We start from the raw sequence: 20,732 nt of genomic DNA, 5'->3' as shown, positions 1-20,732 counted from the left end.
AATGATACTACTGAACCGTTCATCAAATTCAGCCATGGTTTCCCCTGGCTTCATTTTGGCATTGTCATATTTTTGAATGGCCATGGTGAGCTTGTTTTCCTTGGTCTGGTCATTTCCTTCACACAGCTGAGTGAGCTTCTCCCAAATCTCCTTTGCTGTGGAGCATGACTTGATTTTGCTGAACATGTTCTTGTCCAGTGTTTTGTATAGGATGTCCCGGGCCACATTGTCAAGATTGGCCTTCTTTTTGTCCTCAGTAGTCCACTCAGCTCTTGGTTTCTCAATCATTTGTCCTGCACCATCGGTTAGAGCTGGGTTGACCTTCATGATTTTGATAGGACCGTCTGTTATGACATATAGCATGTCATCGTCCTGTGCTGCAAGATGTGCCTGCATGCGAATTTTCCAGTCATCATAATCTTCTTTAGAAAACATAGGAATTTTGTTGAAAGAAGTCATGATTTTAAAACTTTAGATCAGCAGTTGAGAAAGGAACCCTATCTGATACCACTTGTTGGGATCGGTTCAGAGGGTAGAGGGGGGGTGAATACACTCTGAAACTTATCTTATTTCTTTTCAAAATGATCAAGTGAAGTTTAGTTCACTTAATCTATTTTCTCAACTTCTAAAACGGTTTGAACAACTTAAATAGTGCGGAAATAGTTCAGAGGTTTTAGTGATGCAAAGGCAAGTTATAACACGATGTATGAGCAATATATAAGATGAATATGCAGTAAAGACTAAGGGACGATTTATGGAAGTTCGAAGGCTTAATCCTTCTACGTCTCCCCTTCTTCCACTTAGGAAGGAATTCACTAGAAGACTTTGGTTATTACAACGTCTTGCAATACACCCACTTCAGACTTAGGACTTATCCAATGCCTAATCCGAAACTCCTAGATTTACACAGATAAGATTCTCAGTTCTTATCAGATTGGTGGAAGCTTTCAGAGTAGCTTCAAGTCTCTTCAATAATGAGTGCAGTCCGGTTGAGCTTCTCAAACTGCAGAGCGGTCGAGAGGCTTGGAAACCCTAGGATGATCCTTGAAGATCAGATATGTAAACTGTAGGCGAGGGTTTATTTGAGCAGCAAGTGAATGATCTTGTAAGTGTGCTCAAGTATTGCTTCAGTATATCAGATGAGGACTTCTGATAGTATTCAAGTGATTGAGTTGATTGAGATTTTTCGTGTTGCTTATGTCCCCTTCCTTTACTTCTTGAGCAATCTTCCCTTTATATAGGTCAATCATCAACGTCTTTATTTTTGAACGTTCTGATGCTGCATTGAATGCACATTTAATGCTTCATAAATGCATTGATGATTCTGCATGAAGATCGTACACTTCTTTAAATGCAGACAACTTCCAGGGTCCAAAACTGGTATAAACGGTCGAATGCTTTATTTGTAGTCATTCTGCGTTTTTGCCATTTTAGTGCAACCTGTTGTCTCGATGCAAGAGTCAACAGATCTTCTGATACGCCGGTTCTGCTTTTGATAAAAGATTTTGTAATGAACGTCTTGTCACAAGTACTTGTCTTGAGATATCTAGATGAGCAGTTGGCATTCTACCGGTAGATAGATTTATCCTCTGCTGGTTTGAATAACTAGTCGATAGGCTTGTGACTGCAACCGGTCGAGAGACAAAGGCGGTTGACAAGCTTCCGGTAGATAACTTGAAGGGTTTAGACGGTTGCGGTATTGGCAGCACATTCCTATACAATGAGCTGATGTTTGTTATCACCAAAATGTCGGATTCAACACTATATCTACAAGAAGTTGAAAACTAAAATATTTTAGTATTTCAATCTTTTTGAAAACTGAAACCTTATCTAATATGCACACATTGTCAATTTTGACCTTATCATAATAATTGATTTTACAAAAGTATCCTCATAAAATTTATCAAGTGCGTACTAACCAAAAACAAAGTTAAAAATACACAATGAAAAACTTTGACCTTGATTCACACTTTTATAATTGGTATTAATAGATAATTAATATAATATATTACTTTTATGTTCTAGCCAAAATTTAACTTTTACATTTATATCTTTATATGTATTTATTTTTACATAAATTTGTGTAGAGTAAAATGACAAAACTGTAGATTCACAATTGTAAAACTTTACTCTTATATTCACACTTTTATATAGGTAATAATAATAATAATAATAATAATAATAATAATAATAATAATAATAATAATAATAATAATAATAGATATGTGACTCTATATATACTAGCAATTGAGGCACACCCGATGTGTTTGCGATGTAATACATGAATATTATTTATGTATATATAGGTATGAGAGCAGTCATGTCCATATAATTGAGAAGAAAATGAAGTGAATTGAAAAGGGGGAAAAAATTAAAAAAAAGTGTAAATTGAAAATAATAGAAAGAACATGGATGAGTGGAGGGGTATTTTTGGATTAAGAAAATCCAGACCAAAACTTCAAAACTGTTTTTCTAAGGCTCTCAACCTTAATAAAATAGTAAAGATAATGCATTGCAAAATAGTTATTATGACCGCAGTCGCTACCATTTTGTGCGCATTGGGTAAATCTACAAGCTAACACAATAGTTTGCAAACTATGCTAGTCAAGTGAATTGTATCGAGCAAACCCTGTACGAGAGCCTTGCTCGAGAAATTGTTGGTAGGAAAATCAAACTTTAACCATTTATCGAAATCTTACCTATTCCACCAACTCAAACATACAATGCATTATATTGGTTGGAGGCGAGGAGTTTCAGATGCAATGCATTATATTGGCTATATATATATATATATATATATATATATTCATATTTGATTAATCATTTATACTAGTAACATACACGTGATAATTCGAGTGCAGAAATTTACAACACGATTATTATTTATTTTTAAATAGTTGAGTTATTGATTATGATTAAAAATTAATTAATTAATTTTACAATTTACTAAAGAAGTAAGTCTATTGTGAAATAGTCTCGCATATTTATATCAACGTGAAGATGTCGATCCAATCAATATATGTGGTCAAAGGTAATACTTTTGATATAAAAAGTAATAATTATTCCCGATTAATGTCGGAGATCTATTTCACAAGATTGAACCGTGAGACAGTCTCATAATTATTTTTGTGTTACTCAAAAAAGTTTTCATAATAACTTTTATTTGATGAAAAAATGATATTCTTAAAGGGTTGATCCATCATCAGATAGTATTTATATATATATATATATATATATATATATATATTGTGATTGTGCCAAAAAAAAATTCATTATATATATTGTGATTGTGCCCAAAAAAAATTCATTTTATTATTATTTATAATTCACAGTCCTTATTTCATTCACAAAATGTCAACGGTCAAACGATACCTTTCTTGTCTCATCGACCAAACAATAATTTTATTATTTTCATATTTCATTTTTATTAATGTTCGCAAGTTTTTAACCTTTTTATCAAACGATACATTCAACAAATATTTTCTCTTCTCACCTGCCATCGTCTTTATTTCATTCACCAAATATCAACATTGAAACGATATCTTTCTTACTCATCAACCAAAATAATTTTATTAATTTCAAATTCTATTTTATTATTATTTGTGTTTATTTTTATCATTTATATCAAACGATACCTTCAACAACTTTTTTTCCCCTTTTCACCTACTCGACAATACTTTTTCGTCTATAATACCATTTTATTATTGTTTTCGTAAAGTTATTTTATCTCAAGAAATCAAGCGATATCTTTAACAAAAAAGAAATTTGAGAGATAAAATTAGTGATACCGTTCATATTCATTGACGAAACAATACTTTAATTATTTTAAAATTTTATTTTATTATTATTTACGTTTATTCTTATCATTCGTATCAAACGATAGGTTCAAGAACTTCTTTTCTCTTTTTTCTCACCTACTCAACAATACTTTTTTCACTTATAAATATCATTTTATTTATTATTTTCATAAAATTATTTTATCTCACGAATCAAACGATATTTTCGACCTCGTCGCCCCTCGACGGCCTCTTCCACCAGCCATCCGGTGCCGGCGGGAAATATAATTTTCATCACCTCGTCACCCCTGCGTTCAACCAAGAGTGCACACAGTCTGCACAAAGATCTTTATTCTCTATATAGGAAAGATCTGGAAAATCTTGAAATGGGTTCTAATACTGTGGTACCAACTCAAGATCTGAATCTGTATCTCTCTCCTCCCACCACCTCTGCCACCACTGTTATACCCAAAATCGAACCCTTTGATGGGCCTCCGCCACCGCCACCGCCCCTCCATGTTCCCACCAGCCCCTTCCCGTACCCCTCGCCGGCCCCAGTCCCCACCCTTGCTTCCGCGGAGGCCGACGTGTACTCGGAATATGACCGCATTTCGGACCTTTTCCGCTCCGCTTTCGCTCAACGCCTTGAGAAGTACAAAGATGTTTCAATCCCAGATGCTGACGAGAATTCACTGGCCATAGTCCCTGTTGAAAACCCAGATGATCAGCTTTCGAATGTGGACCTAACACCACGAGGCAGAGCTCGGAAAGTCCCAGCGCGCTCTTCTGAGTTGGTTCGTGTGATGGACATTAAGCCCGAGGACCGGAGCTACCACCACGACGTAATTCGGAAGAACCGGATGTTGTTTGACTCCTTGCGCGTGTTTATAGGCGCGGAGGATGAGAAGCATCGGGATGTGATGGGCCCACATAGGAAGGCGAGAGGAGACTTGAAGGCGGCGGCGTTGTTGAGAGACCACGGGTTGTGGTTGAATCGGGATAAGAGAATTGTGGGCGACCTCCCTGGTGTTTCGATTGGGGATGTATTCTTTTTCAGGATGGAGTTGTGTATTGTTGGATTGCATGGGCAGGTGCAGGCCGGGATTGATTATGTTCCAGCTAGCCGAAGCTCGAATGGAGAGCCTATTGCGACAAGTGTAATTGTTTCCGGAGGTTACGAAGATGATGAAGACGCAGGGGATGTGATAATTTACACGGGGCATGGTGGGCAGGACAAGCACAGGCAGGTTCAACATCAGAAATTAGAACAAGGAAATTTGGCATTGGAGAGGAGCATGAATTATGGACTCGAGGTACGGGTAATCCGTGGTTTTAAATATGAAGGTGGTGCTAGTGATAAAGTTTATGTTTATGATGGCTTGTATCGAATAGTGGAGACATGGTTTGATGTGGGGAAGTCAGGTTTTGGTGTTTTTAAATTTAAGCTTGTTAGGATTGAGAATCAGGTGGAAATGGGAAGCGCGATGATGAAGCTTGCAAAGAGTTTGAGGAAAAATCCATTGGAGGCTCGACCAAATGGTTATGTTTCTCTGGATTTGTCTATGAAAAAGGAGAATTTTCCGGTGTTTTTCTTCAATGATGTTGATGGGGATCACGATCCCCTTTATTATGAGTACCTTAGCACAACAATTTTCCCTTCTTTTGTGTATAATGTGGGTAGTCAAACAGGATGCCAATGCCATGGGGGATGCTCTGATGATTGCTTTTGTGCAATGAAAAATGGGGGTGAGTTTGCATATGACCGGAATGGTATTTTAGTGAGGGGAAAACCATTGATTTTTGAGTGTGGGCCGCATTGTAGGTGTCCGCCCACTTGCCGGAATCGGGTTACCCAAAAAGGGATCAGGTACAGATTTGAAGTATTTCGTTCTAGGGAGACTGGTTGGGGGGTAAGGTCGCTAGACTTGATTCAGGCTGGCTCTTTTATTTGTGAGTATGCTGGAGTTGTGCTTACACAAGACCAGGTTCAGATTTTCACAATGAATGGTGACAGTTTAATACATCCTAGTCGATTTGGTGATAGATGGGCTGAATGGGGAGATTTATCACAAATTTTTGCTGATTATGTGCGTCCAGCATATCCATCGGCACCCCCCTTGGATTTCGCTATGGATGTATCAAGAATGAGGAATGTGGCATGTTACATGAGCCACAGTTCAAGTCCTAATGCAATGGTGCAGCTTGTGCTGTATGATCACAATAATCTATCTTTCCCTCACCTTATGGTGTTTGCCATGGAGAATATCCCTCCCATGAGAGAGATAAGCCTCGATTATGGGGTGGCTGATGAATTGACAGGGAAACTTGCTATCTGTAATTAGATATCTGGCCGAGTTGGTTAATTTTGAAGTTTATTGGGGCACCATTTTTGGACTACACATGCCTAGGTAAATTTTACTTTTAACTTTGTTAAATGATCACTGGTTTCTGATTTCAGCGAGGATTTGGTTGATGTTTCTCATTTACTGGATTGCATAACATGTTTGTTCATTTGCTAATTATGTGCTATAGATGTTTATAGGTTCGCTTAGAAGTGTTTGGCTAAAGAGAGAGTTATGATTGTACCATCGATCATGATAGATTAATATAAGTTTTAGCTCTCTAGGGCAATATGTGGGGAATGTCCGAAATCCGAATGTGGACATTGAAGTTCGAACCACATATATCATGTGTTATGCTGTATTATGATTCCATTAGTATAATTATGCTACTTAAAATTCAACAATTCCATTATTATCAAGTCATTATGGTGAAAACACTAGTATATTTGCTCGAAAGGTAAAACAGCTTAATTTTGAGGCCTACATACTGGAGCAAAACCATCAAGAATATTACATTATTCTTGCCATCTTCTGGCAGCTGGCTTGGTGATTAGACGAAAACCTAAGTGCTACATACACTGGCAAAGCCGGTATTTCTAAACAGGGCTAGAAACAAAAATGATACTATTTAGTGGGACAAAATCTGATTTATATGTGCATTTTGTAAATTTTTCTCTTTTCCGACATACTTGAACTATCTATCACCTTCTTCATGCATCTTTCTTGAGACCAGTCGTATGTTGAGTCCGCATCTTTAGTTGGTTGCTCATGTTTTAAAATGTTGATACATGGCCAGAAATTTCGTATGATTGAGCAGTCTTTTGATTCCAAAATTTCATACGATATGGCAGTCATTTGCTGGCTCTAATATAATCCAATGTAATTGTTTTGTGCAGCTATAAAGTTCATCCATGTAAATCATCCCCGGCACCTTTACCATATGACATGCGACATCTTTAAGTGATAGAATCCGTCGTTGATATTTATTTATCTGTTGGATGACGCGGATGTTTGCTCTGCTCTAATGTTTTCCCAGCTGTATATGGCGAAGATGCAAGTACATTATCGGAAGACCTTGTTCTGTAAACTTTGTATTAGAATCTATATCTTATAATGTACAGAAAATGTAGCCTGTGGGAATAGATGGTTTTTCTCAACATCTAACAATCTAATGATTCACAAATATCTGATATTCCCTGCTAAAGTAAAGTTCCTGTGGTTGGTTCAATATTGACAAGAAACCACGTTGGGGATGTGGGTGCTGCTTTATAATTTTTTTTGTTGACTTTCTACTTTTATCATGGGTTTTTTTTTTTTTTTTTTTTTTTTGGTTCATTGCAAAAAAATTCTTATCTTTTTTTTTTTAACTTAAAAAAAATTCTTTTCAACTTGCTGCACGAGAGATTATTTTCATGACGATGTAGCAACTAAGGGTGCAAACGAATTGAATCGAGTCAAATAATTGTAAAATATTAATGCTTGAGTTCGGATTGAATTAAATATCATCGAGTTCAAACTCGATTCGAAAATTTTAAATATTTTGGCTCGAGTTTTATTCAAAATATTCGTACTTGTTTGTGAATTATTCAAACTATTATTTATATCGAACTTCGTTTGAAAGCTCGAAATATCCGAAAGATTCAAAATAAATATATATTTATTATATCATTATATTATATTAATGAAGTATTGAGGTTTGCAAACGGTCGTGAACTATCGAGCAAAAAATTTTTGGATCGACTTCGGCTCGAAAAAATGTTCGAACATGTTTGAGTTCGGCGCGAGTTCGATAAGTTCGATTACAAATCAAATATTTATCGAGTCAACTCGTAAAGCTCGAGAACCCGACTCGTTTCGTTTACCTCCTTAATATATTGCAACCAAGCGTTTTTTATCAAGCTGGTTTGGGAACATCCAAAAATGTTATTTGACTCAACTTTAACATAGATGATCCTCGGAAATTCAAATCCATTGCCGAGCAAACAGTTCAAATGTAGCTTTTGGCCACAAGGCGAAGAGCATTTTTCTTGTGCATGGCAATTCCAGGCAACACATCTGTATCGACATCATCATCTTTCATTCCATCAGGCAATAATTTCCAATCATAGGAGTAAACAAGATTGGCAAGTGACAATTCCACTGTTGGCAACCCCTAAAGGAATACCGGGGCATCCTCTCCTACCCGAGCCGAACAGAATCAGCCCGAAATCTTGCCCTCTGTAATCGATACCGCTGTCCAAAAATATTTCTGGCAAGAACTCACTTGCATTTTCCCAATACTCGGGGTCTCTTCCAATCGCCCACACATTCACAAAAACTGTGGTTTCCGACTGAATTTCGAAACCATTTAAAGTACATTTTTCTATGGTATCTCTTGGTACTAGGAGGGGAGCTGGTGGGAACAGTCTCATAGTTTCTTTGATCAATGCTTTTAGGTAAGGAAGGTTTTGGATGTCATCATCGTTCACCGCGCCTCTGTTTCCTACCAAGTTTCGAACTTCTACATGTGCTTTCTTCATGGCGGTGGGAGCTTTAATTAGAGCTGTCATCGCCCATGTTATCACGAATGCACTTGTGTCTGTTCCAGCTATGAATATGTTCAAGTAAACGTCGATGACATTAAAAGAGGAAATGTTAAGAGACATTAAATGATCTCTGTTTTATCTAGCTCTTAACAATTTCAATTTTTTCTGAGAAAAAAAGATTTGGTTAATTGATTCTTACCATGAGAACTGCCTTGATGTTGTCCCAATCAAACCTCAACGAACCGGATTCCTAGTCTCTCAAACTCATCAATAGATCAAGAATGTCACCATTCATCGAGTCCGGCCGGTTCATATTCAAATGATCATCAATTAGTTTTTGATAGAATTGATCCAAGTCCTTACAAATCTTCTCGATCCTTGAAATCATCCCAGATAGCTTGTCAATCCAACCTAGTGTGGTAAAGTAGTCTCCAACAAATAATCCAGCTCCCAATTCTTGAGCTTCCTTGAGCAGTTCATCGAATCTTGATTTCCCGTTTCTTGATTCTTCGTACCTTTTCCCAACCGCGACCCTGCAGATAATGCTGCTGGATAAAAACATTACAGTGTCACTAAGGTTGATAATGCTGCTGGATAAAAACATTACAGTGTCACTAAGGTTTATAATCTGACCTGAACTGGATTGTGCAGATATCTTTTTTATCATGCAAGAAACCTCCCCTTCGCGGATGGGACGGAAGGAATTGACCTGTTTTAAACTAAAGAGATGGAGGAGACATATTTTTCTCATTTCTCTCCATCGTTCATTATACAAAGAGAATGTGATATCCAAGCCTTTGTAAGATAACATCTGGTAGCTGATATGCTAAAGAGCGAGGTCGTTGGTTTTGAAGGCTAGTTTGGCCATCTCTGCAGAAGAAATAACAATTGCGGGTACACTGCCGAATTTCATCGACATGAGCGAACCACACTTATTTGCAAGTTCATGCAAGTATAAATGAGGATTCAGGCTGTCGAATTGGTGCAAGTTTCCGAGTACAGGAAGGCCTCGAGGACCTGGAGAGAGCGAAAAGTTTTCGCGGGGTACTTCAAGTGTTTCAAGAGATAGTGATCAAGGAAGATTAATGAGACAGGTAATAGGAGGAGGAGGAAGAAATCCATTCTCAATGCAGAAACATATGATTTATATTTCTTGGTATGGATAATTATACCAAGTTGAACTTTTTTTTTCTTTTTGTATCGTGTGTGAGAATAGGCATGCAGAAACTTGCTAAGTGGTGTTTTAGAGCAAGAGTAGCAAGGTATGCTGTGTTGGAGGGCTGTCTCGCTGCTACTCGTTGTTAAAAGTAACTTTTAATTGGCTTGTTTTGATTATTTTGGCATATGGAAATTCTATGATATTTGATCTTTTATATCTTTAGATTTGATAAGGTTTGTTTTGACTATCATATCTCATATCTCATATCTTAATGAAGAGTTGATGAGGCAAATGAATAAATATTGAGAACATGTCTAGGTTCGTTGGACAAATTTTTTAAACTCTATATATGATAATGATATGTTGATAATTGATAAAATTGCTTAGATTTTGTGTTTGTAATATCTCAGGGGCTTGAAAGCCTATATTATTATGAGAAATACTGCAGATGGTGGGACGTATTCTAGAGAAAAAAATACATTGTGTTCTACTAAGTGTTCCGACATCCACTGAGACAAGTTGAGAAAAATATCACGAAAATACATTCTGTATTGAGGGTTCAAGTTTTATCATGATACATGCTTACAATTGAAGACTTTGATACACTCCTCGGGAGATGAAGGTGACGTTCTAGGGAGAGAACAATCCGCCGCATCGAAAGAAGTTCGAAGAGAGCGGAATGAAAGACGAGTGGTGCTCACCAAGTGGATCTGCTGAAAGTGTTTGTCATAGAGGCGTCATAAAAAGAGGTAGACTTTTTGTTATTGAATAAGTCCTTACGTGATTGTAAAATATTCAATTTTAGTGAATTCATTTGATATCTGGGCGTGGCCCATAGATGTAGGTCTTTCGATCGAACTACGTTAAAATTCTGTGTCTTTATTTTTTATTCCGCTGCTTACATATCATAGAAATAACGCTAATTTAAAAGATACATAAATTGCAAATTAAAACACGGGTTTTAATTTGCATCAGAGAGGTTCACTGTTTTACTACTTAGTGAGATCCTGATTTTATTTATCTCATTTGCAGATATGGATTTTGGAAGAGAAGGTGGATCAATGATCAAACCCCCACCCCTGGACGGTACTAACTATCCATATTGGTAAGCCAGGATGAGAGCATTTGTTAAATCTATCGATGAAAAGGCCTGGAGATCGATTGTGATTGGATGGAAGCCTCCGATGGACAAAGATAGTAAAGAAAAAGAAACCACACCGAAGAAAGAAAAAAAATGGACCACCGAGGAATAGCGACTGGGAATCGCAAACGTCAAAGCTCTTAATGCTATTTTTATTACGGTTGATTTAAATCATTTAAAACTAATATCCACTTGTGAATGTACCAGGGATGCTTGGAATATCTTGGAGACAGCTTATGAAGGAACTGATGCTGTTAAAATCTCAAAGCTGCAAATTCTCTCCACCAAATTTGAAGATCTGAAGATGGAAAAAGATGAAACAATCAACGAGTTCAATACAAAACTATGTGATATTGCAAACGAAGCCTTTGCCTTGGGAGAAAAGTACTCGGATGCAAAACTTATTCGAAAGACACTACGATCACTTCCAAAAATATTTGATATAAAAGTTGCAGCTATTGAGGAAGCCAAAGATATAGATGGCATGCGGCTGGATGAAATTATAGGATCACTGCTCACCTTCGAAATGAAATTCAAGCAGAAGAGAAAAGACAAAGGGATCGCCTTAAAAGCAGAAATTCAAAATTTTGAGGGAAGTGATGTGTAAGAATATGACAACGACCTGGTTGAATCTCTTACTTTGCTTACAAAATTTTTTCCAAAGTTTTGAAAAGAATGAAAGACAAGGGTAGAACTTTGAATTATTCTATTGCTAACAAATCTCACAATTTTCGAAATTTCAGGAAAAATAAGGAAGAGATCGGTACTGCTGAATATAACAACAAATTCAAAGGAATACAGTGCAGGGCTTGCAGAGGTTTTGGACACATTCAAGAAGAATGTGCAAACACTCTTAAAAGGAAGAATAAAACGATGAAATTCACTTGGAGTGATGATGACTCAGAGGAACATCAAGAAGATATCAAGGAACACGTGAACAATCATATTTCCTTGAATTCTCACACCAATCTGTCAGGAAAATAATTGCTGGAAACACACTTCTTGGACCTGTCTTACTGGATGTCGCGACATGTAGTTTAAAAAGTCAGAAATTTTTGATTCTGAAACTAAAGCTGACTCGAATGATGATGAAGACATTGACAAAGAACTTGAAGAAAATGAAATATTGGATGCATATTCAAAAATGTACAGTATGTGGAAGATTGTGTGTAAAAAAAATTCGGAGCTGACCGAAAAATCAAAATTACTTTAATGTGAGAAAGAAGAATGGAAAAGACGTGCACATGAACTTGAATTGAGTGTTGTAGAGAGTAAAAGAAAATTAACAAATGTCTTACATGAACTCAATCTCCTGCAAGAACGCATTAAAGTGTTTAATGTTGGGGCGACTAATCTTGATCATGTTTTATCTGTGCAGAGGAACTATGGTGATCGAGCTGGATTAGGGTACCAAGACAACAACTCAAATTCAGAGACAAGATTTGTGAAAGATTCAAAGATGAACCAACATCAAGGGCATAGAGGTAAGTCATTTAATTTCTGTAATAACCCAGAGTTTATTTTAAGATAATAATATGTTAAACATGATTAAGGGTTACTAATTAAACAAGTCAAGATCAAGAACACATGACATAAGAATGAGCTAGGGTTGATGGATTTGACCATGGGCTCGGGTCGATCATGAGTGGCTCGGGTCGGACATGGTTGAGCATCAAGTGCTTGGCCGTGTGTGTGGCTTTGGCTAGGGATCGGGCATGGCACTAGGGCTCGGGCATTGAGCTAGGGCTCGGGCATGGAGCTTGGTTTGAGCTCGGATGTTTTCTTGGGGCTCAGATCGGTCATGATGGGAACCAGAGGAGGGTTCGGCTATTAGGGGTTCATCCAAGAAAGGACATGACTCGGGTTGGGACTTGGGTGCTCAAGAAAATGGAGGGCTTGGACTTAAGATCTCGGCCAAGAGAATGTGTAGCTCAGGTCGGGTCTAGGAGTTCAAGAAAGTGTTGTGCAAGGCCAAGGTAGTGTTCGGTCATGGGAAGAGCACATTGTGTTCAGGTCGGGAATGAACACTTGTCAACCAAAATCAGAGCATGTACAAGCCTGAACCCTCAAGGACAGGCAGACAGGTGTGTGGACGCTTGCATGTGTGACTGCTGGCGCCTAAGCTTGAGCTGTCAAAAATGGTAGTGACTCAGCTCAAGCATTTGATACGTGGCGTGCATATAGGAGCTCGAACGTCTCGACCTCAGCTTGAGAATCCCGAACACCCCAGATATTTGTCTATAAATAGAAGCTGGAGGTTCAGTTATTTTCACATCACTTCCATCTTACTTCTCATTTCAGCTCGGGAAGAAGTAGCTCGGGAGCTTAGGAAAGAGTAGCTCGGGAGCTCGGGAAGGGAGAGCAGGTCGGGTCGGGCTTGAGAGCAGGTCAGGTCGGGTTGGGCTTTGACCTAGGACAGCTAGGGGTTGTCTTCTTCTAGCTTAGTTCAGACTTTGGTGTTAGGTACATACACATTGACTGAGATTGCCAGCGAGTATACATGTTTATATGTTGCATTTATTTGACATTATTATGTGGCATGATGTATGTTTTACCGCTTTCTATATTCATATATCATGTGCACATACACGTTGATCCTATACCTTGTTATACCTGATTATAGAGCCGCTCAGCTCTATACTCGATAGTCTGTCACTGAGAGTACCGCGACGGCGGGGACATGTATGTCTAACTACTCTGGTGTACTAGACGAGTGTGGTTGCACCCAGAGGTTGATCCATGTGGTGGCAGCACTCATATGGCGCCGGTACTGAGCATGACTTTTTAGATGACCCTTTACTAGTCATCATGTTGCATGCAACATATACATATGTTTACTCATGTTTATGTACTGGGCGTTAGCGCTCACGTCCTAGTTGTTATCTTGGACACCCTATTCCACGGGGCAGGTCGCAGGATGGACGGAGCCGGTAGCTTGAGGTAGGACTAGGGAGCCGGAGCTTTTTAGATGATTTTATACAGCATGATTTGTTTAGCTGTATAAATGTTTTAGACAGTTTATTTTAAGCTTTTCAATATGGTTGTATCAATACAGTATTAAGCCTGAACTTGTTTTACTAAGCTGATATGTAAATTATGGATTATGTTTCCGCACGTTTTTACTCTGTTAAGAATTTTGCTATATTAAGTTTAATGCATGCTATTAGTTACCAGTTAGTAGGTGATTCCATGCAGGGTCACTACATTTTTGGTATCAGAGCATGCATAGATTTTGGAAATTAGTACTTGGAATTTACTCTAGTCTTAAGCAATAATTGCGCATTTGGGATTTTAATGTGCAATTCTTTTCAGGATATGGCTGACGAGAGTCACGGTAGTGTTGGCCAGGGAGGTGGTCATCATCATCGCCACCATCGCCATCAGGATGATCGACATCGTCCTCATGAGGGTAGACGTCGCTACACTATCAATAAGTTCATGCAAGTAGGACCGAAACCCTTGTTAGGAGGTGAGAATCCTGAACAGGCAAGAGGTTGGATGTCTAAACTCGAGAGTGCTTTTCGAGCTTTCGAGTGCACTGAGGAGCAGAAGCTGGAAGTTCTAGAATTTGTTCTAGAAGATAGAGCACGCTTATGGTGGGATGCCAAGGCTACTCAGGCACGTACTGAGAAAGGACAGGTGACTTGGGGGGATTTCTGTCAGCAGTTTCAAAAACTGTATTTTCCTCCAGCTGTTCGACAGACACGATCGATGGAGTTGCTGACTCTGAGGCAAGGATCAATGACTATTGATCAATACCAGCAACGATTTCTTGATCTGCTACCTTTTAGTCCTCATATCAATGACAATGATGCGTCCAAATATGATATCTTTCTGCAAGGCCTGAATCAAGATATCTACTCACAAGTTGTCGTATGTGATAATCCGACATCTTATGAGACTTTGGTGAACCGTTGTCGTCAAGTGAAGAACATCAATAGGCGAGCACTGTTGATGATGCCAGGACATCCTAGTGGATCTCTTGGGCCTAGGGCTCAATCTGTTGTGCAATATGGACCTATGTCTTCTTCTACTCCCACTATTTCGTCTGGTTCTCATGGTTCACGAGGTACATTTCGCTTTGGGAAGAAGAAGAAGAAGGAGGAGTTTTGCAGCCACTGTGGTGGGAAGCATCCTGCAGCTTCGTGTCGGAAAGCTACTGGTGCTTGTTATATTTGTGGTGAGCAGGGACATTTGCGGAGAGATTGTCCTCAGCACATGGGTTCTGCTAGTGGATCGGGATCACAGGTTGGATCTCAGACTTCTACTTTTCCACGTCAACAGACAGCACCACAGAGTTCTTCTGGTTACCGTCCACAGACTCAAGGGAAGGTATTTGCTCTGTCTCAGGAGCAAGCTACGGAGGAAAGCGATCGCATGTTGGCAGGTACCTTTTTGTTACGTGGTATTCCTGCACTTGTTTTAATTGATACTGGAGCATCGCATTCCTTTATTTCTAGTCGCTTTGTTAAAAGACATAGATTACCTTGTGTATCATTAGATATGGATTTAGTTGTATCTACTCCGCTGGAGCAGGAGGTAGTAACTAAGCGTCTAGTGATGGGTTGCCTTCTAGAGTTTGAGGGTAATGTGATATCGGCTAATTTGATGATATTAGTGATGACAGATTTTGATTGTATTTTGGGAATAGATATGCTGACTTTGCATCACGCTACTGTGGATTTTTATCAGCGTCTGGTACAGTTTCATCCGGATGAGGGTGATAGCTGGTACTTTTATGGTGAGGGTGCGCGACCTCCGATGCCACTTGTATCGGCTCTGAAGGCATGTCATGTCTTGGATTCAGGTGGGGAGGGCTACCTCATCTATGCAGTTGATATGTCCACGAGTAGTCCGGGTATCGATCAGCTACCGGTTTTCAGCGAGTTTTCTGATGTATTCCCTGATGAGATTCCTGGTTTTCCTCCGGTTCGAGAGGTTGAATTTGGTATTGATCTAGTACCAGGAACTACGCCTATATCCCGAGCATCTTATCGTCTGGCACCGTCAGAGATGAGGGAATTGAAACAGCAGTTGCAGGATCTGCTTGATAAGGGATATATTCGTTCGAGTATTTCTCCGCGGGGTGCACCTGTGTTGTTCGTCAAGAAGAAGGATGGATCGATGCGATTATGTATTGATTATAGGCAGCTGAATCGTGTTACCATCAAGAATAAATATCCTTTGCCACGAATTGATGATCTGTTTGATCAACTACAGGGTGCTTCTGTTTACTCCAAGATAGATCTGAGATCGGGATACTGGTAGCGCTTATCGCGTACGCCCAAATTACCCGACTCAATCAGATAAACAAATAATGCAGTAGCGTGAGTAGGGATCGTTTCCACGAGGAAAGGTAAATTTAAAAGTGTTCTTTAAAATAAAAGGGGGTTTTGGAGTTTGGATTAACTACTAAAAACTTTAAGCAATCAAAATTCACTAGCATGCAAAATTTAAATAAAAGACTGGAGAAATTGAATAAGAAACGAGACTTGGTATCGGTCGACTACACCCTTGATATTCATTCATTTAATCATCGATTCTCTAAAATAATTAATCTTATTAAATATTCGTCATTGAAAATTCAATTCCTGTCTCATCGTAATATTAGTTAATTAGAAAACAGCATTCTTAATTAACCCTTACCAATGGACCAACCCGATAACAACAATCTAGATTTAAATCCACGGTAGCATTAAACTAGTAAAACTGACAAAACTAGACAACACAACACCAGCGATTATATTTAGCCTATCCAATAATTGACCCTACGAGATAATAAATTCAACAGCAGAAATTATCACACGTAGTTGCTTCGCAAATTAGGTTATTCAAACAATTACGGATTTGAATTCTAATTTAGCTATCGCTTGCAATACAAAATCCTAAGATGGCCAATCCTAAAATCTCGCATACAAACATGAAATAAAACAGATCAAATATTGATACTTAATAAAAATTAAAACACTACAAATCAAATCTCATAAATGAAATATACCAAGGGTCCGTCTCCCTCAACCAAGTAAAAGAGTTTAGCTACAACGATTCATAGCAAAATTCAAAGAAAAAGAAGAAAACTAGAATTAAGAATTCAAGAAGAAAACCTAGCCTCCAATGTGTCTCCACAAGTCTGATAAAATCCTATTAAAACGGAATAATAATCTAATAAAGGCTAGGAACTAAATTAACAAAGTTTCCAAAAATACATTTTTTTTTCCGGAATCACGACGCCCGCTCGATCTGCAACATTCTGCGGATCGAGCGGCGTGAAAATGCGTAGCTCTCTGCCTCGCGTAAAAAGGGTCTCGCTTGATCTGCAAACTCCTGCGGATCGAGCGAGAGAGAATTGTCTTCCTACTATCTTCATAATATAAGTGCTCGCTCGATCTGCATACTCTTGCGGATCGATCGAGAGAGAATTTCCAAAAATTGTCCAGCATTTCCCTTGCTTCAAATCTCCGTTCCTCCGAGGTTCCATCTTAGTCCGCAAAATAAGTGACCTAACCACAAAAACAAGAATCCCATCATGCAAACACGGAAAATGCAATATGAACAAAATGCTAAAATAAAACATGCAACTAATGCAAAAAAACAACATAAATGATACTAACAAATGCAACAAAAACACAACTATCAAATACCCCCACACTTAATCCTTGCTCGCCCTCGAGAAAGTCATGCAAAACAAAATGAAACAACAACAAACACATAAGCAAGGACGAATCACTCATATCATAGCCTTAGAGAAAACCACTTTCATCTAAAAATAAGTTCATAGCGACTCTCAATTATCAATGATACACTTTCAGTCGAATGCGAATGTGTGTGTGCCATGTTACCCCAGTTACATGCAACTTCAAAAGAACAAAGTTTCAAGACTGTTCACCGACCTATAACAATTCAGTGCAAGCCTCACCATCAAGAACTCTCCTCCCAACAATCCTTCAACACAACACAACTTCCTTGAGAATAATTACGCACCTCCGGATTTTGCACCCGGTATTGCTTTAGCCCCAATAATACCCGCAAACTTAGCTACAACTAAGACAGGATTAGAATTTCAATCCCCTCGTCTATAGCCCGGATGGAGCATCAACCCCATTTTATCCGCATACTTAGCCTTGAATTTGATTTTTTTAGGATTAGGATTTCAATCCTTTTCAGGCCCGGATGGAGTTGTAAAATTTATTCTTTTTTTTTTCTAGGTGCGCCCAAGATCGTTTATGCCATATCAAAGAAATCATCAAGATTCAAACACTATCAAGTTTCACAAACACCTATTGTCGTGCAATGGTCCAACAGACATCCACAATATCTAATACATCGCTACACTTCACTGGTTAAACATGCGTGCTTAAGAATATTCAACAAACAACCTCCGGTTTCTCATATCCAATCAAGAGTTAAATTTTTTCAAAAATCCACTTTTCAACTATCTCGTCATAGGCTAATGATTTCATCCTCAACTCATGTATTTGGATAACACAACGAAAATAACAACAATACGATGCATAACAACACAAGACAATGCAACAACGAAAAGAAACAAAATGCATGTAATGCAACCCCCCCACACTTAAACAACACATTGTCCTCAATGCAAAAACAAAAGAAGAACACAACCAAACAACGAAACAGAATGAAATGCAAGAACGCAAAACGGGACTCCCCTGGTTCACAGGTCTGCGGCATCTTCCTCTTCAGCCTCCGAAGGAAGGAAAGGGGTGGCGTATTGAAATGGGAAAGGTGGTGGATACGGCAGAGCGGCTGGCATAGCATTTGGATCAAGACCATGGTGGATTGTCAGATTGCGCAACAAAGAATCCAAAGCCTGCGAATTATGCGCCGCCACTGTATTGTATGCATTCTGATGTTGGGCGAAGGCCGTGAGCTCGCGGATGGCATCAGCTTGAGATCGCCGAGGAGGAGGAGGTGGCCTTGGCTGGGCTTGCGGTGGTGGTTGAAAGTGACCATCCTGCATAAAATGCTTGACACGGTGCACCCTCTTAGCTTCGATGAAAGCGGAGTCGAGTGGTCGCTGAGTTGACAACCACTCTTCATCATTCCGAACTGAAATGCCGGCGCGTAAGCATAAACAGGAGATGATCATGGGGAAATAGAGACCCACGGTGACATTATGGATGGACTTTTGGATCTCGCTATGAAGAACCCGCCCCACATTAATGGGTGCTCCTACTTCCAGCGCATAAAGAATGGTGGCGCGCTCTAAACTGACGTCTCTTGAATGCAAGATCGGCATCAGACGCCGATTCACAAAAGCATACCATGTTGCAGGAATCACACGCAAGAACAGCTCCTTGAAGTTCAAAATAGAAGCTGGATTGACCCATGTAGCATCGGGGTACGCTAGTTGTTCAAGTAATTCATCCAAATGCGGGCCGTTTTGCAGGCTTTGGTAGAGCGATTCTTCCACCTCTGGTATTTCCAATAAAGCATTCAGCTCATGGGGCAGAAAAGAGATCAGTTTCCCCCGAACAAATGCCTTGATATCTGTTCGTTCAGCTGCATTTGCATAGAATTCGCGGACAAGCGGCACTACAGCTGGCGGAGGATCCTCGCAGAATTTCGTCCACCCACGCTCATAAATAGTCTGGACAATATCTGGATAGACCAAGTTTTCTTCAAAACCACATTCAGGGATGGGTGAACGACTTACCTTGGCTTCGAAGTACCGATGACGAGCGGCGTCATTGACAAAGTGGCCGATGAACTCGGCATAAGAACGATCAGCAGCCCGAGAAGAGGATTCGCCTTGGTTTCGGGTGCATTTAGGACCCATGAATAGTAGGGAGATGAGAGTAAAAGTGATAGGTGCAATTCGTCGAACACCTTGCGTGCGAATAAAAATCCTTTAACTCCTTGAAAAACACAAGATCAACAATGAAGAACTACGTCCGGAAGATGCCTAAGGAGAAGAGCTCGACGAAAATAACTCACGACTACAAAAAATTGAGGATGGTGACCGGCGGTGGACGTGATGTCCGACGTGAGCGAGGCCGGAGAAGCGGGCGGAGAAGATGGCGTCCGAAGAGTTGTGGCGGAACTTCCGAGAGATTTGCCTGCGAATTAAAAGATGGAAATATGAAATTAGGGAGGAAAATTAGCTAAAAACGAAAGGTGGGGCTGTAGGGAGGCACAAGAGAGAAAAGAGAGAATAAGAAGGAAAGAAAGAAAGAAGGGGGAAGGGAGTCGGCGTTTTAATTAAGGTAAAAGTACTTTCGCTCGATCCGCAAGATGTTGCGAATCGAGCGAGACAAATGTGCAAACTCACTGTCCCGACTATAAGTGCTCTCGCTCGATCCGTAAGATGTTGCGGATCGAGCGAGACAAAAGTATAAACTTACTGTCCCGAGCAAAATAGCACTCGCTCGATCTGCAAGAAATAGCGGATCGAGCGAGACAAATTGAAAATTTGTTTTGTTTTTGTTTTTGTTTTTTTTTTCAAAAAACGAGCAGAAGTAAAAATGAAAGAAACACTGGGTTGTCTCCCAGTCAGCGCTAAATTTGCAGTCAGTCTATTGCTCGACTGCATGCCGTGATTTATTCGACATTTGGCGGGGTATCGAGAGTGATATCATGCTCTTCCACTCCTACGTTCACTTGGACTCCAATCCTTTCTCGTAGGATTCACGGTCTTCTCTTGTATAGATTTGATTTCTCTATTGGATACCTCAGCTTGACCATTGGATTGTGGATGATATGCCGTGGAAATCCTGTGCATCACATGATATTTTTTCAGTAGACTCGCCACGGTTCGGTTGCAGAAGT

The 20,732-nt window shown here is 39.4% G+C and overlaps 3 protein-coding genes across 3 annotated transcripts; 1 reads left to right on the top strand and 2 right to left on the bottom strand.

Moving 5' to 3' along the window:
• The first annotated feature begins 4,001 nt into the window (after positions 1-4,001).
• Positions 4,002-7,380, top strand: LOC140864174 (histone-lysine N-methyltransferase family member SUVH9-like). The gene is made up of 2 exons (XM_073268142.1): positions 4,002-6,184; positions 7,015-7,380. The coding sequence occupies exon 1, from the start codon at positions 4,163-4,165 to the stop codon at positions 6,116-6,118; it is 1,956 nt and encodes a 651-aa protein (XP_073124243.1). The 5' UTR covers positions 4,002-4,162; the 3' UTR covers positions 6,119-6,184; positions 7,015-7,380.
• A 725-nt stretch (positions 7,381-8,105) lies between these two features.
• Positions 8,106-8,763, bottom strand: LOC140860460 (cytochrome P450 71A1-like). The gene is made up of 2 exons (XM_073263470.1): positions 8,283-8,763; positions 8,106-8,173 (listed from the first exon to the last, which is right to left on the bottom strand). Exons 1-2 carry the CDS (start codon positions 8,761-8,763, stop codon positions 8,106-8,108), a joined length of 549 nt encoding a protein of 182 aa, XP_073119571.1.
• A 130-nt stretch (positions 8,764-8,893) lies between these two features.
• LOC140860459 (6,7,8-trihydroxycoumarin synthase-like) lies at positions 8,894-9,454 on the bottom strand. Its single transcript, XM_073263469.1, has one exon. It carries the CDS (start codon positions 9,452-9,454, stop codon positions 8,894-8,896), a length of 561 nt encoding a protein of 186 aa, XP_073119570.1.
• Between the last annotated feature and the right edge of the window lie 11,278 nt (positions 9,455-20,732).

This window comes from Henckelia pumila, chromosome 4, assembly GCF_033568475.1.
Source record: "Henckelia pumila isolate YLH828 chromosome 4, ASM3356847v2, whole genome shotgun sequence".
NCBI lineage: Eukaryota > Viridiplantae > Streptophyta > Magnoliopsida > Lamiales > Gesneriaceae > Henckelia > Henckelia pumila.
This window is presented reverse-complemented; position numbering and strand designations above follow the sequence as displayed.